The following is a 15653-nucleotide window of genomic DNA, read 5'->3' as shown; positions in this document are numbered from 1 at the left end:
CAAGACGACTGTTGTCACTTGACAGCCATTTTGTGTCAGTGCCATGGGTGAAGTCTTAGAATAAAAATGTAATTTGTTATCAGTGATTTCAAGTCGAACACACGTTATTTTTTTTACAAAGTCAAATGATTTAATCATTAAAAATTGAAAAATATCTGTGCTCCACAATGAGTAGTATTTACAATTTACAAGATAAGTGATGAAGCTCACTTCATCACTATGCACAGGCTATCTTTTGTCAATCATAACATTTTCTGTCTACATGTCCTCCACACTCCACTTATAAGCTTCTTCCTGCAGCGCTTTTTTGTCTGCAATCCTTGTGTAGCGTTTCTCTTCGAAACCGTTGGACCTGCAAAACACACAGATATGAATAAATGTGACTTGCAATGACCCTGTTATCAAATTGTTGTGCTGTATAGATTGTACCTGTTGACACCATCCCATCGAGATCCGGGTAAAAGGTTGAATCTGTTGAGAGGTGGTGGAGGGCCTCTGTAGAGAGGTTTTTCTGGGAGGGGGGTAGAAATCTTTTAGGAATCATGTAAGGAAATCATGGGTAAATATCTGCAACGTTACCTTTAAAACCTGGTATCTTGCGTTCCTTTTTCCGCTGCAACATGGCTGCCATGGGATCGCCATCTCTGACTTGCTCTCTCAGCATGCGGTCGAGGTCCTCGTCGTTGTAATTGCGAGCCAGCGGCTTTTGAGCCTCGTGCACGGCATCTTCCAGACGCTGCTGCTGCATCTGACCCTGAGCCAGCCTACCGCCCATTTTGTTTTGAGTCACCAATTCAAATTAAGGTTTAAAATATGATTTTAGGGTCGCTCACCCTTTGCCCCACTGAGCATATTTCTCATCCTTTGCTGCTTTTTCTCCGGCTTTCCGTTTCTGTTCTTCCCGCTCCGATTCCAGGTCTCGCTTTTTGCCACTCTTGTCTCGAAACACTGTCTGAGCATGGCGGGATGCATCTGGAAACACACACATACATATTGTGCTATTATATTGATATTTCTATAGGAATACTGCAATAGCTGTTTGCATACTTTCAAGCTCGCGGTTGTTTCCGTCTCTCCTTCGCGCCTCCTCCTTCTCTTTGTGTAAAACATCTGAAGAAATCAGACCCGCCTTTCCACCTGATAGCATACTGTTGCCCTGGAAACAAAAAGAATGAAAATGTCAATGCAAAAACAGTGTCTACCTTATTTGGCCACATAAATAGTGATTGATGGAGTTACTAGTTAATTTACTGTTTTTTCAAAACTTCACCTCTGCACGGACCGTCTTGCGAGGAGGCGACAGGTCATCATCAGACAATTTGCCACCACGCTTCCCCCGTCTGGGGGGCGACTGGTCCGAATCAGAATGTCGTCGTCCTTTCTGCTGCTTTTTCCTCGGTGGCGACTGGTCAGAATCTGAACCTCGTTTAGAAGAAGGCACGCTTTGCATGTTTCCCGACTTCTTTGAACGCTGCCTGGGTGGCGACATGTCAGGTGAATCATGGCGTTTTCTCCTAGGCGGCGACATGTCGGGTGAATCATGGCGTTTCCTCCTGGGTGGCGATATATCAGGAGAATCGTTATGTTTTCTTCTGGGTGGTGACATATCGGGAGAATCGTGCCGAGCTCTTCTCGGGGGAGAAGCATCCGGAGAGTCGTGTCGGTCTTTTCTGCGTGACGACTTCTCAATTGGAGTTTCTGATTGGATGTCCTCCTCTTTATTTTCATCTTCTATAAATATAACAAAACACTTGTAGTCAGCATTACACCTACATGTGTATTTTCTCACCGCAACAACAAAACTAACCTCCAATGACTTTCCATCTGGAGCTACTTCTGAAAATTTCCAACATCCTCACATCATCCGGACGCTCATCAATCACTTCAGCGATCTGATTGGACGATGACATCAACCAATAGGCAGGTCAAATCAATGGTCACAACATCAATATAAACATCTACATGGTCCATTTTTATGTCAATAAAAAAGCTAGGATTTCAACACCGATTCTAGTCTAAGAGTGTTTTTTGGCCTTTGCATTGATGTGTGACGTGAGAAAATGTTTATGTTTGATAGAAATGATCGAAAAAATATGAATATAGTAACAACAGATCAGACTTTGATTGCTTACCACTGGAGCTTCATCATCTTCTTCATCTGCCTCATTTCTCTCGGCTACTGTCTGTTTCCAATCTACATCATCGTCAACTATTGTAAGTCTGCCATAAGAGATGAAAAAGGGGATCAGAAGGAAAAGCGTAAATCTAGAGAATACCGCAAAACACTGCATAACGATGATAGCAAGAAGCGACATGGAGAAATCATCAAGATCATCATGGAATCTCACCCTCTTCCTGTAACTTTACATCGTTTCTTCTTAAGCTTCCCTTTAGATTTTTTGGCATCATCATCGTTGGATAAATAGCGTTTTAGATACTCTGCTTTGGATAATTCTCCAAGTTTAACACTAGTACCGGAGGCAGCCATTATAACGTGGGGGAAACTACGGAGGCTGCGCAGTGTCAAACTACATTTGCCTGAGAAAAACATAAAAACATATTTTTTTATGTGGCTTGAAAATCATGGAATATTCAAAGGGTTATTAAGCACTGTGAATAAAGGGGAGATACATCTGTGAAGATAAGTGGTTCAAAAATGAATGACTGAGTAGTATTTACAAGATGAGTGATATATAGATTTTTATTTCTTTATTATCTTAAACAGCTAGGGCAGCTTCAAAACTCAACACCTTGCCTTAAAAAAATCAATAAATACTGCATAAACACTTGTGTTTTTTTTTAAAAAAATATCCTTTGCATCTTTGGTAAAACAACTGAATTGCACTGCATGAAATATGTTTTACTATTGCAAGAGTATGCACATTTGCAAGGTTAATTCAGTGATCCATATGCATAAAGACTATGTAGGATATTTTTGAGAATTGCTGATTTAAGTGATTGCATGGAATGGTAGAAAAAGCAAGATTGTAATAACCCAGGAACACTTCTGAAACACACTGACAGCACCGCATGGCACAAGATGATCTGTAGGAGCAAATAAAGATTAAGAAACTTGTCTTAAAAATTATTTTCTCACTTCACTCACCTCTCTCTACATTAATGCTGGCACCCTCCCCGGTTATCTTGCACATATAAGTGGTGTTGTGTGGAAGTTTATCCTTGTAACCACTCAGCGTCATCCTGTAACCGTCTGGTTCCAACTCTGTCACGTGACTCACTTTCCTGAACTCTTCTTCTGCCGACAGGCCGGAAACATTGGAGTTGATGAGTGCTTGTTTGGAACCGGATGACCAGGAGAACTCATAACTGTTGATTTTATTGGGGTTGGCCATGAGAAGGCAATCCACCCGCAGGTCGCCGTCTTCTTCCTCACATACTGTGATGCTGTCGCACCATATCGGCCTCAGCAACACTGACACAAAAAAAAAACACCAAAAGTGATTGTTTACTATGTATTTATGGAAATATTGTGGAAATATTTTCCTTACTTCCCATGATGCTGAACATAAAAATATGCTGGAGCATGATAGATGGTGGTCATCCAACTGGGGAAATGGAAAAACAGTCTTTGCCCTCATTAGCAGAAAAAAAAACACAATTATATTGTATAGCATTGTTTATGAGCCCTGGAACGAGACCTTTCTGATTATTTCAGGTGTGTGTGTGTGTTCCTTTAAAAGATATTTCCATACAATTTCATGTTTGCTGTGGTCATTTTTTTTTCCAAAGAAAAAGTCATTGCATTTTTATGGTGAATGTCCAAAATAACCATCAATGCACCTTTGAAAACATGTCATTGACCTTCAAAATTATTACAATAAATTGGAAGGAATGGCATTACTGTAATTTGTTATCATGCTACAAAATATATCAAGGGATTATTTTATATTTATTATTATCAATATTTTGTGTCAGGGAATATTTTTTAGGGAGCCATACCTGTGTTTCGGTGCAGGATGATGAAGCAAGTCTCGGCAATGCAGAGTAAAGTACTGAGGGGGAGGGTGTGTGTGTGTGTGTGTGTGTATGAGAGAGAGTGTGTGTGTGTGTGAGAGAGCTAAGGATGAATGGGTGCCGATGAAGGTCACTTGTTAAAATAAATGTCCAACTTACTGTAAAATATACCAATATTTACAATTTATGTTCAACTAAAGAAACATTGTGACTAGGTGTAATGGATCATATTCATTTAAAGAAATATACATTAAATACTAGAATATTTATTGCTTGATGTTGCATCATCATTGTGCGAATGGGCAGTTCCATTGGCTGGCACAATTCCTCATTTGTCATTGTTAGGATATAGTATGGGAGCACGTAAGCAACAAAACTGGGAAAATGAGTGGCTTCATTGACATTCTATACAGCGGCTGAGCAGAAAAAAAGAAGTGTAGTTCACTTGTCTCGCATTTTTTCCAAAATGGGCATAATCATATCAAATTTGGGCCTTTTGGCAGGATCCTCGTTCATGCAAAGTCTCATTAGCTTGCAGACGTGAGGTGAGATGCCTGGTGGGATGGTGGGTCGCAGGCCCTCCAGAGCAACCTGACAATAAGCCATATTGTTACCACATGTATTAAAAGGGAAGCTTTTGTTTTCCAAATGTAGTATTCACCTTCATGCCTATCTCCATGGGGGACAAATGGGAAAAAGGCACCTCCCTGGTGACCAGCTCCCACAAGAGCACGGCGAAGCTCCACATATCAGCCGATCTTCTATTGATGTCCTCGGAGCGCTTCTGCAGTGCTGAAATGTCATGAGAAATCATATAAGGTTTTAAAAGTGTGTATTATTCTTATTATTCTGGCAAAGAAAGGCACTCATACCTTCTGGGGCCATCCAGGCTGGAGAGTACATGCGTCCATTGCACTGGAAGGAGAACTTTGTGTCCGCCATGCTTATTCTTGCTATCATGTCTTCGTCAATCTGCCAATTTTAGGATAGGCCATTTACTGAAGGTGCATTTCATAGTGCAGAAAATATGGTAAATGACATTTTTGTAGAGTCTAACCTTTCTCTACTTTAACAACAATGATCATGTGGTGTATTCAAATACATAAAAAATACAACTATTTAAAGTATGATCATGACTTGAGCATTCTGGATCATATCACCATGATGTGTTTGCTGTTGAGGTACAGTCTCGGGACCATGGGTTCCAGGGTATGTAGGAAGGTCATGGCGCTAGCCACGTCCGATGCAAACTTAATCGCTTGATTTTGGTCCACCACCAGATCTGACAACACAGAAAAAGATCTGTGATCTTTGACATCTTTGATGCATATCTTTATTCATAAACTGCTAGAATGAGTGAACTCACTTGTGCCTTCATGGAGGAGCTTGTACAGAGATCCGTATGGCATATAAGGCGTGATGATGATGGGGTGAGGAGCCGGGGGAGACTGACACGCCCCCAGAACAGGGAGGATGTTTGGGTGAGAGAAAATCCTGCATAAAAATACTAACAAATGAGCAACCTACCCTAGGATATAGTCAATGTTATTATTGAAAATGCCTTTTGGTGACTACTATGAATTAAATGAGTTGTTTATTTTTATTGTGTAAATGTATACAAATGATACCGTAATTTGGGATGCTCCTCGCTGAAGTCTCTGCTCTTCCTGGTGCTCCACTCCCTCACCTGCAACACTTTCACTACCACGTCCTCACTCTGCCAGCGACCCTTCCAACTCTACACAACAGAAATACACACACTTACACTCATGCATAACATTAACTCAGACATATGTGACACAAACCTCGCCTGAATGATTTTCATTGATTTTTGCAAGCAGTGAAAGTTCCTGGTAATCAATTCCGGCCTGTTTGTTGAGCGTGCCATTACCTGAAAGCAAAATAATTAAAAGAAAAAAGTTATTGTATTAATATGAACCAACATGTGTATGTATATATTTTGTGCTGACTAACGTGGTTTGGTCCTCATGGTGCCCTTCCAGAAGGTTTCCTTGTAAGGAACTTTTGTCAAACTCTGGCCCAGTTTTTCAGCCTTCTCTGAATCAATGAAGCATAAAAAACTATGTCAAGACTTCATTATATTGGTTGATAATGGTACTAAAATTTGTAAAATCGGTGGTTGACATTGACGTCAGGTGAGGTGACAATTCTGCTACGGACCTTGAAGCAGTTGTCTGAGGTGAGGCTTGGCCTTGTCTAGAGGCGTTTGTCCATACCGGTTACACACACAGACCTGAGCCCCACTTAGCACCAGATCCTAAAAATTCAAGATTAAAACAAAAGATCGATTCAAATGTTCTTTTTCTGCCAAAACTGAATCTAAAAAAATAATTATTAGATAGATTATTCTATGAGTATGACTGATTACTTTCTATTTGGAAACTGACAACACAAAGACACCCTTTTTTACAGCCTTTATAGGGATTTTTTTTTCTTTAGCAGGGGGGCATACTCAGTGTAAATAGTGTAAAATTCATATTGCAAATGTTTCATACCTGCGCTGCATCGTCTTTTCCCCAGAAGCACGCGTAATGCAATGGTGTGTTTCCATGTTCGTTGACTGTGTTGGGGTCGGCCTTGCATTGAATCAACTACACACAACATCAACATGATGACATGACAGTGCACTTGTGACATTTAATTTAGTATACGACAGTTGTGTACCTTAGCCACAATGTCCACGTGGCCGTGACTGGATGCTAAATGCAAGGGGGTGTCGTCTCCGCGGTTCAAAACATTGACGCGGGCGCCCCTCATGATGAGCATGTCCACTACACCACCGCGTCCCTCTCGGCATGCCCAATGGAGTGGGCTAAAGCCATGGTCGTCCCTGGTGAGAGAAAGATGTGTTTTTTCTTGAGGCCTGAAAGACTAAGACCAGTTTTATGAATTATGAATTTATGAAAGGGGCTCAAAGCTAACCAAGAAACTGAGAAATAGCCTTTAAAGTAGGGGTGAGCCTGTTTTTGGAGTGGAAGTGCAGCCACCTTTTTTGATTTCCACCACAAACACATGTTATAAAGATCCATTCAGAGGGATTTTGAATCTATAAAAAACAAATTGACTTTAAAAAACAACTTTACTTGAAAGGAATCGTAGCTGTCCGTGTCATTTTTTTATTTTCAAGTGTCAAAAGGAAAATAAGATCTTACTCTTTTTCCAATCTTTATTTAGACTGCGCTGCATGGTACTCCACACCACGGGTGGTCTAAATTCTACCGGACGCCTGGTCCGCTGATAAACAATGTTTGCAAGAGGAAAAGAGGAATGACTGACTATCTTTTTTTTAATGTACTATGGCCAACTGCCAGCAGAAATATAATTAAAAGTCCTGTTTTAGTTTGCACATCTCACATCACCAGTCTGGCAATCCCAAAGTGACGTCACAGTGTAGTTTCCTGAGTTATAAAAAGAATCTAAGAGCTGTTGTGGGGATAAGTAGAGTGAGGGGCTGGTCATCGACCCCCCCATCAAGTGCATTCCAGTGATGGCAAACATGGGAAGAGTGAAAACTAGTCTCAGTGTTGACATGACACGCCCACACAGGATATGAAGGCTGTCAATATACATATATGGTCTGAATTGGGAATGAACTTCCTTTCTGGGAATGTTGCCGTTTGTTGAACACACAATTGAGACGGTGACGTCATTCAACGCGCAGATCCAAATGTCGTACTCAAATGGAAACTATTTGGATGCGCGCACTTTCCTCACAATATTTATCTATCTGTCCACTCACCCTAAATTGAGGTCATTTTCTGTGTTGTCCAACCACAAACGCACAGCCACAGAGTTGCCTTCTCGACAAAGTGTGAAGATATCATTCATATTTCCAGTAGGCTACTCCGTTTGGAGTAAGATGCGCGACCTAAAAAAAAAAACAATTCAAAACCTGATTGACATGAATCTAAAGTTGGAGAAAACACTGAAGTACTCAATACTGAAAATCACAAAGTAAGGAATTAAACGATCCTACCGTTACTCCTTTGTTACCCCACCCGATCTTTAAAAAAAGTTCTACCCCATAAGTGAGGAAGGACTACGGGCTACAGACATCGCCCCGCCCCGGTGTCCGTGGCCGACATCCAGAGAGCGTCCAGCGGACAGAATAATCCGCAGTACATGGTTGCCCTCCTGTGGACAAACAGTAGCAGTGCAACATTCCTACTGTTGGGCCTGCGTCACACACAATTTGCAAGTTTCCTAATAAGGAATTGAACCGAGTCCTTTTGTTATGATAGTTCCTACTTGGCAAAATACATTTATTGTGTGCTCTGTTACATTGTGTCTGCAAAAATAACAAAAACATTAACAGCTCCAGTGCCATTGATGATGATGATAATGGTCCAATCATATGTTTTTCATATTTATGTAGTCAATTTCAATGAGTTTTTCTCAAACAACAACAACAACACACACTCATGAGTCCATTTTCTCCTGATCAATCACAGCCCGTCTTCACTTTGCGACATCATCATTCCTCCTCCCGCGGCCTGACTAGTGTGCGGACTGGGCGTCCTCCTCCCAGTCCTCCTCCTCATGGCGAGCAACCTCCTCTTGGCCTTGGCTCTCCTCTTGGTGGTCATCCAGCGCCTCCTCATCGCCCTGTACCTCCTCCCCCTCATGACAGCCCAGCGCCTGCCATGCTCTCTCCTCGCCCTGCTCCACCTTTCCGCCCAGGACCTCCTCACCGCGTCGTTCCATCGACCCCGAGGCGCCTCGGAGTCGTCGTCATTGTCGCAGTCTCCCATGGCCTTGGTGTTACCATCACTTACCGCACACTCAACGTAACCATCTTCAACATCCATGTCCTCATCGTCCTCCTCCTCTTCTTCCTCCTCCTCCTCCTCATCCCCCGGTTCATCCTGCTGCTCCTCCGTTCTCTCCCTTTCCCCGTTGCCCTCCTGAAGGACATGTTCTTCCTTCTCGCTGTCATCCTCACTTTCACTCTCACTTTGGTCCTCACTCTCGTCATTGTCCTCCTCCAATAGGGTCTCCGTGCCATTTTGTTTGAGCTCCTCCGGCTCTTTGCAATTTAGCTCCTTCTCCTCCTGGTTGTCTCTTTCTTGCTTGTGTTCATCATGAGCGTCGCTACCTCCTTCTTTAGGGTCTTCATCTTTATTACCATCCTCCTGGTTGCTCTCCTCCACCGTGTCATTTATTTGTCCCTCCTCCTCCTGGTTCTCCTCCTGTTGGGAATCAGTGAGTCCCACGACTTGTGTTTTTTCCTTGTGGTCGTCCATTTCTTCTCCCTTTTCACAAAGTTTTTCCTTCTCTTTCTCGAGCTCTTCCCCATTACTGCTACTTTCCTCCTCTTTGTCACTGTCACCCGTTTTTGCCTCCTCCCCCTGGTCCTTCATCTTCTCTCCAACACTTTCTTTCTCCTCCTTCTCCTGGCTGTTTTTTCTCTCCTCTTCATTGTTACCATGGTACTCCACTTCCATCAAATCAACATCCTCTTTTTGGTCATTCTGTGTCTCTTCCTCATTGTCTCTCCTGTTTCTTCCCTCCTTCTCCTCTTGCTCTTTTTCACGTCCAGCCACATTCCCCTCTTCTTCTTGGTCCGACTTTTTCTGCTCCTTCTCATCGTGGCCCATTTCTTGCTCCTTCTGGTCACATTCAATCTCACAACACATTTTTCTCTTTTTCACCCGGACGATACTCTCGCCATCTTTGTTATTTTCGTCCTCCCTCTTCTGCCCGCTCTTGTTCTCCTTCTCATGCTCTCTCACAATGACCTCCGTGTTCTTTTCCTCCTCTTTCTTCTCCTGCACCACCAGTTCTGTTCTCATCTCTACTCCTTTATCAATGTTTCTCTCAACCTGGTCACTGTATTCCATTTTTTCCTCCTCTTCGCGGTCATATTTTTCCGACTCCATCTTTTGGTCGCGCTCAATCTCTGGAGACATTTCTGCCTCCTCCTTTTTGACCACTTGATCAATTTCTCCGTGGTCATTCTCCTGGCTACTCTTCACCTCATCATAGCTATTATTCTCCTCCTGCTCCTCCTCTCTTTGGCCATTTGTTTCCTCTCCACCATTGATCTTGTTCTTTTTCTCATCTTCATCAATGTTCAGATGCTCCTCCCGGTCAGCCATGTTTTTCTTCTGCTTTGCACTGTGGCCATTGTCTCCCTCCTCCTCCTCCTCCTGGTTGGTCTTATTCTCATTATCATCCTCATTCTTTTCTATGAGCTCCACCTCATCATAGGTTGAATTTCTCCCCCCTTGTCCGTAACTACTCACTTCCTTCACATTTCCCCCCTCCCGTTCATTCACAATTTCCCCCTCAACTGATTTTGTTTCCTCTCGCTCCTCCTGTTTGTGCGCCTCATCATCCCAACTGGGTTTCTCCTGCTGTTGATCAATCTTTTCCCCAACTCCACCATCACTTTGTTCATCCTGCTTCATCCTCTCCTCATCTTCATTACCTCCCCCTTTTTCCTCCTCCTCCTCGACCTGTTTTATCTTCTCCTGCCCCTCCAGGTCCCCCTTCTCGCCGGGGTCTTTGTGTTTGTCCTCTTTATCATCGTCCACATTCTCCTTGTCAGCCTTCTCCTCCCCTTCTTCGTGACTGGTCCTTTCCTCCTCACTTCTGGGTTCATTTACCTCCTGAAGATCACACTCTTTCTCCTCCTCTTTACTGCTGATTTCCTTCTCCTGCTCCTCCTGGTCACCCTTTTCGCTGTGATCTTCTTCTTCCTCCTCCCTCTTGTCAGTGTTTTCCTTCTCCTGCTCCTCCTGGTCACCCTTTTCACTGTGATCTTCCTCTTCCTCCTCCTCCCTCTTGTCAGTGTTTTCCTCCTCTTCTTCACAATCACTTTGTACCTCTTCACTCCTCTGTCTGTTCACCTCCTCCAAGCCACACTCTTTCTCCTTCCTGCTGAATTCCTTCTCCAGCTCCTCCAGGTCCCCCTTCTCGTTGTGATCTTTGCTTTTGTCCTCAAGCCCGTCTTCTTGATTGGCGTTTGGCTCCTCCTCTTTACCATCATCCACCTTCTCTTCCTTATCAGCATTGTTCTCTCCTACTTCATGGTTGTTCTTTTTCTCATTTTTCTGTTCATTCACCTCCTCCAGGTCACACATTTTCTCCCCCTTCCCATTACTGCTGATCTCCTGCTCCTCCTGGTCCCCCTCTTTGAAGGGATCTTTGATTTTGTCCTCTTCCCCCTCCTCCTGGAGGCCGTTTTCCTCCTTTTTAGCATCAGCCACATTCTCCTCCTTGTCAACTTCATTCCTTTCCTCATTTATCTGACTGTTCATCTCAAGGAGGTCAGACTCTTTGTCTTCCTTCCCATGACTGCTAATTTCCTTCTCCTGCTCCTCCTGCTCCCCCTTTTCGCCAAAGTCTTGGATGTTATCCTCTCCTCCTTCCTTCTCTTCACCATCATCCACCTTCTCTTCTTTGTCAACTCTTTCTTCCCCTTTTTCCCAATCACTCCTCTCCTCATCTCTTTGTTCGCTGATCTCCTCCAAGCCACACTTCTCCTCGTTACTCCTCATTTCCTCCTCCCGGTCCCCTTTCTCGCCCCAATCTTTGATATTATTCCAAATGTTCTCCTCTTCACCATCATCCACGTTGACCTCCTTCTCAGTCTTTTCCTCCCCCTTTTCATGGTCACTACTTTCCTCATTCCTTTGCTCCTTCGTCTCCTCAAAGCTATCTTTCTCACCCACCTCCTGGTTAATTCTGAATTCTTTCTCCTGCTCACCGTTCTCGTCGCCATCTTTGATTTCATCCTCTTGCCCTTTCTCATGGCTGTAGCTTTTCTCCTCCTCAACGTGGTCAACAGTGTTTTCAGGGGCCTCAATTACTCCTTGCTCCTCTTCAGTATCACTCCTCTCCTGCTGTCCAACCAACTCCTCCTCCTCCTGATGGCTCTCATCCTTCCCACTCTCCCAGTCCTTCACTTTCTCACCAGCTATTTTCTCATCATTGTCACTTTTCTCCTCATTCTGTGCAAGATCACACTCTTTCTCCCCGTCACCTCCTTCCTCCTCAGTCTTTATTTGCGCCTCCTCCTGGTTCTTCTCCTCCCTTTCTTCACCAACCTCCTCCTTTGGCTCACTCCTTTTCTCCTCCATCACAGGGTTGCCCTTTATCTCCTCTTGACAAGAATCTGTATCCATCTTCCGCTCCTCCCCCTGCTCCCCTTCCCCTCTTTGCTCCTCATGCTTATTCTTCTTGTCCTTGTCTTTTCTCCTGGTCTCCCCCTTGCCACGATCACACGCTCTTTGGTCCTCCATCCTTTCTGCCAATTCCTGGCGCTTCTTGCTTTCTTGATCACTACTCTCCTCCTGTACCACCTTCAGGTCACAGCTCTTCTCCTTCAACTCCTCATCCTGGGTTAAGGTGAGGGTTAGCGTGAGGGTAAGGGTAAGGGTTACCCCTTTCCCTACTTCTGTCGCTTTGCCTTTTCCTTCCTTTGCCCACTTGGCCCCCTTCTTCTCCTGATTGTTCTTCCTGTGTTGATGGCTACTCCCCCCTTTCTCCTTCTCCTTCTCAACAAGTTCAGGCTCTTTCTCCTTCATCACATCCTCAATTTGCTCCTCAGTCTCACCAAGCTCAGGCTCTTTCTCCTTGGTCACACAGTCAATTTGCTCTTTAGTGGGATAGCCTATTTGATCTCCTTCTTTCTCCTCTCTGGCCTCCTCCTCTAAAGAATCACCCTCTTCCATCCATTTCTCCTCTTTTTCCTTTTGCTTCTCTCTGTGCTCTTCCCCATCCCCCTCATTATCATTACTGCCTTTTGCTTTTATGCATTCACCCTCTGGGTCTTGGCCATTCATTTTCTCCTCATGAATATTTTCCTCCTCCTCCTCATCCTCATCATCATCATTTTTCTTCTCACCATCCAACTCTTTCAATTCATTCAGTTTCTCCCCCTCACCAGCTTCATAAAAACTTACTTGACTGACATGGTTATGGTCATTTATTTCCTCCTTCTCACCCTGGTCACACACTTTCTCCTCCATCTGTTCAGTCTTTTCCTTTTCATTCCTTGTTTCCTCCTCCTGGTTTTCACAAGAGGTGGCCTCTAGCTTCTCATCACCATTTTTATCCACAGTGTGATGGCCTCCTCCATCTTGGAGATTTCCCTCATGTTCCTCCTCCTTGTCTTCAAATGTATTCTCCCCCTTCTGGTGAAACACATCCTCTGCATCATCTCGGGCCGCCCAGACTTTCTCTTCCGTTCTGCAATCAAGCTCCCCTCGGTCATTTAGCTCCAATTCCTCCTCCTCCTCCTCATATTTCCCAATTTTGATAATTTCCTGGTCAGTGCTCCTCTCCTCATTATAGGCACTTTCTTTCTCCTCCTTCAGCAAATCAAACTCTTCCAATTTCACATTCCCTTTCTCCATATAGTCACTGTAACTCATAACAACCTCCTCCTGGTGGCTCCCTTTCAGTGCTATTTCCAGATCACCTCCTTTTTCCAGCTCCTCCTTTAGATCAGCCATTTTCTCCTCCTCCTGCTTCTCTTCTTGTCCAATATCATTCTCCCTCTCATATGGAAGCTCCTCCTGGCGACTCATTGTGAGCTCCTCTGGCCTAGCTGAATTTTTCTCCTCATTATAAACACTCCCTTTCTTCTTCTCCTCCTCCTCCATCCACTCCTTTTCCACCCCGCCATCCTTTTGCTCATCTTCTTCCACTTCCACTGGTTCCTCCGCCGTTCTGGCCTTGGCCTCGGCGTTTCTCTGCAACCACTCGTCCTCCCGTCCGGACATTCCTGACGTTTTTGAGTCTCTGAATGATTTGTCGGAATGATTAGTAATAATTTTACGCTGCGCCTTTTCCGCACATGTCAGGTAGAACTCTAGCCAGCCGTCACGGATACAAATGGCGTGATGTCGGCGTCCTCCCACCCGGTAAATCTCCCGAAAGCGTCGCGGTTGCAGATTGGACAGGCAGGAGCGTATTTGCAACTTAATTTTACTCTCCATTTGGCGTGACGAGGTCACGCGCCGTTGCCCCTCGTTCAGGAGAGTCCTTGGTCTTCTTTGATGCAATCAGGTCACCACATTGCTGTCTCATTCCAGTAAATTCTAGACACGCCCACCTTTGTCGATGACAACTTTCCTGTCTCATAAGGGATGACAGGGCTATGATGATGTTTGGTGATGATTATTATTATGACATTTGGGGGGACTGCAGGGGGGGGGGGGACGGCTTATTGTGGTCAGAAGACACAAAAAAAGTCAGGAGTTCCGTGACCATACCTGAAAAACAATGGAAGATCCATACAAATGTCAAGTGAGGTTGTTTCTTTTCTGTATTAAGCCACTCAATATCTAGTAGACATGAGAATTTCAAGATCAAGTCTTTCTGCCATTCAATGTGATAGATATTCTGCTCTTTTAAATTATGTGAGGCAGTCAGTGAAAAATAGGTTGAATATGATTACCATCTTTTTTCGCATATAGGCCGTATTTATAACTCAAAAAACTGAATTAAGGTTACGATTTCTATGCACGTAAACTAGACTTGACATGCATGAAACTGCAAGGTGACAAAGACAAAATGCCACAGCGCAAGACAATATGGCCATTTATTTCAAAATAGAGAAAAGATAAATATGAATAGTAATGTGGATGGTCTTCTGTCTCTCCTTACAATTGATTGGCGACCAGTCTAGGCTGTAGTCTGTCTTTCCCCCCCGCCAAAAGAGAGCTGGGTTAGACTCCAGCAACCTCTGCAACCCTTTTGAGAATGGAGGAAAATGAATAAATGAATAACATTTTTAATACAGTTAAAGAATTTAGTGAAGTAGCCATAATTGAAGTTTAAAGTAGTGTTGTGTCTCTATTTGTAAAGCATCACATTCCCCACAACCTGAACACAAGAAGAGTGTTTTTTGTTCATCAAGCTGCACAATGGCTACAAAAAAAAAAACAATTGCAGTGACCGCTGACCTGCAATGTTTCCATAGACGGAATTTTCGTGGTCTGCTTTCTCTCGTCGCTCGGGTCGACGGGAGTCGACAAAATGGGACCATTCCCTCTCTCGCCGTGCCCTTTTATCAACAAAGAAAAGCAACAATTGTCAGCTCTTAATGTTCCTGTTGTTGAAGTAAAAACACATTTACTGCGTGACTATGTGGACAGCAGCAGCCCTTGCTTGTTAATTGAAAAAAAAAGGCATTAGTTATTGGATGTCAGGATAACCTCAGTAATATTTCATCTCGTACCTGAGCATAAAAATGGCTGCCTTAGGATGCAGGACATGAAGTTGACACACAATGGTAACCAGACAAAGCTATCGCCGGTAGAGCCAGTGCAATCCAGGAAATCGACTGCCATTGACGGTTGTAAGCGTCCAATCATTTTGATCTGGCGAATGAATGGAATCAAATCCTAACAAACATGTTTTGGGGAGGAGCCAACATATAATTAGGGAAGACAAAGATGTCTTCTCATCCATCTGCCGTGAATCGAAATGAGTTTTTCACAATTAAAACTAGTGAAACTAAATCATTTGCATCAATTTCATGTTTTGTTGTTGTCGTTGTTGTTGTTGTTCGAATATAAATGGATGTAAAATGTCTGCAGTCTAAAACTATGGGAAACTTTTGTTTTATTTCTTTTGAACTCAAAATAGATAGGACTACCAAATACTGCAGTGTTTTTTGTTTTTTTTTGCCGGACTTTTGTCTG

At 43.6% G+C, this 15653-nt stretch overlaps 3 protein-coding genes and 1 long non-coding RNA gene across 4 annotated transcripts; 1 reads left to right on the top strand and 3 right to left on the bottom strand.

Moving 5' to 3' along the window:
• Window positions 1–138: 138 nt before the first annotated feature.
• bud13 (BUD13 homolog) lies at window positions 139–2547 on the bottom strand. The gene is made up of 9 exons (XM_077740547.1): window positions 2349–2547; window positions 2133–2220; window positions 1808–1892; window positions 1271–1731; window positions 1048–1156; window positions 834–972; window positions 580–764; window positions 430–511; window positions 139–352 (listed from the first exon to the last, which is right to left on the bottom strand). The coding sequence occupies exons 1-9, from the start codon at window positions 2486–2488 to the stop codon at window positions 259–261; spliced, it is 1383 nt and encodes a 460-aa protein (XP_077596673.1). The 5' UTR covers window positions 2489–2547; the 3' UTR covers window positions 139–258.
• Window positions 2548–4221: 1674 nt separating this feature from the next.
• On the bottom strand, window positions 4222–8122 carry LOC144212565 (scaffold protein ILK-like). The gene is made up of 13 exons (XM_077740548.1): window positions 7973–8122; window positions 7736–7864; window positions 6661–6826; window positions 6492–6587; window positions 6157–6253; window positions 5950–6033; window positions 5781–5866; window positions 5604–5713; window positions 5342–5469; window positions 5136–5257; window positions 4848–4947; window positions 4637–4767; window positions 4222–4566 (listed from the first exon to the last, which is right to left on the bottom strand). Exons 2-13 carry the CDS (start codon window positions 7822–7824, stop codon window positions 4417–4419), a joined length of 1359 nt encoding a protein of 452 aa, XP_077596674.1. The 5' UTR covers window positions 7825–7864; window positions 7973–8122; the 3' UTR covers window positions 4222–4416.
• A 101-nt stretch (window positions 8123–8223) lies between these two features.
• LOC144212911 (uncharacterized) lies at window positions 8224–13943 on the bottom strand. The gene has a single exon (XM_077741105.1). The coding sequence runs from the start codon at window positions 13941–13943 to the stop codon at window positions 8442–8444; it is 5502 nt and encodes a 1833-aa protein (XP_077597231.1). The 3' UTR covers window positions 8224–8441.
• A 234-nt stretch (window positions 13944–14177) lies between these two features.
• On the top strand, window positions 14178–15292 carry LOC144212866 (uncharacterized). Its single transcript, XR_013329835.1, has 2 exons — window positions 14178–14253; window positions 14930–15292. It is a non-coding gene; the product is annotated as an uncharacterized LOC144212866 (long non-coding RNA).
• The last annotated feature ends 361 nt before the right edge of the window (window positions 15293–15653 follow it).

The sequence above is a fragment of the Stigmatopora nigra genome, chromosome 19, assembly GCF_051989575.1.
Source record: "Stigmatopora nigra isolate UIUO_SnigA chromosome 19, RoL_Snig_1.1, whole genome shotgun sequence".
In the NCBI taxonomy this organism is placed as follows: Eukaryota; Metazoa; Chordata; class Actinopteri; order Syngnathiformes; family Syngnathidae; genus Stigmatopora; species Stigmatopora nigra.
The sequence above is the reverse complement of the archived record's forward strand: the minus strand, read 5'-3'. Positions and strand labels throughout refer to the sequence as shown.

What these genes read in the sequence shown, in the direction of transcription:
- bud13 (XM_077740547.1), bottom strand. Translation starts at nt 2,488, where the DNA reads ATGGCTGCCTCCGGTACTAGTGTTAAACTTGGAGAATTATCCAAAGCA. An exon ending in GCAAGACGGTCCGTGCAGAG is followed by an intron (nt 1,157 to 1,270) that starts GTGAAGTTTTGA and finishes TTTTGTTTCCAG; the next exon opens with GGCAACAGTATGCTATCAGG. An exon ending in CGATGGGATGGTGTCAACAG is followed by an intron (nt 353 to 429) that starts GTACAATCTATA and finishes TGTGTTTTGCAG; the next exon opens with GTCCAACGGTTTCGAAGAGA.
- LOC144212565 (XM_077740548.1), bottom strand. Translation starts at nt 7,824, where the DNA reads ATGAATGATATCTTCACACTTTGTCGAGAAGGCAACTCTGTGGCTGTG. An exon ending in GAGGAGCATCCCAAATTACG is followed by an intron (nt 5,470 to 5,603) that starts GTATCATTTGTA and finishes ATTTTTATGCAG; the next exon opens with GATTTTCTCTCACCCAAACA. An exon ending in GCTCCTCCATGAAGGCACAA is followed by an intron (nt 5,258 to 5,341) that starts GTGAGTTCACTC and finishes CTGTGTTGTCAG; the next exon opens with ATCTGGTGGTGGACCAAAAT.
- LOC144212911 (XM_077741105.1), bottom strand. Translation starts at nt 13,943, where the DNA reads ATGGAGAGTAAAATTAAGTTGCAAATACGCTCCTGCCTGTCCAATCTG.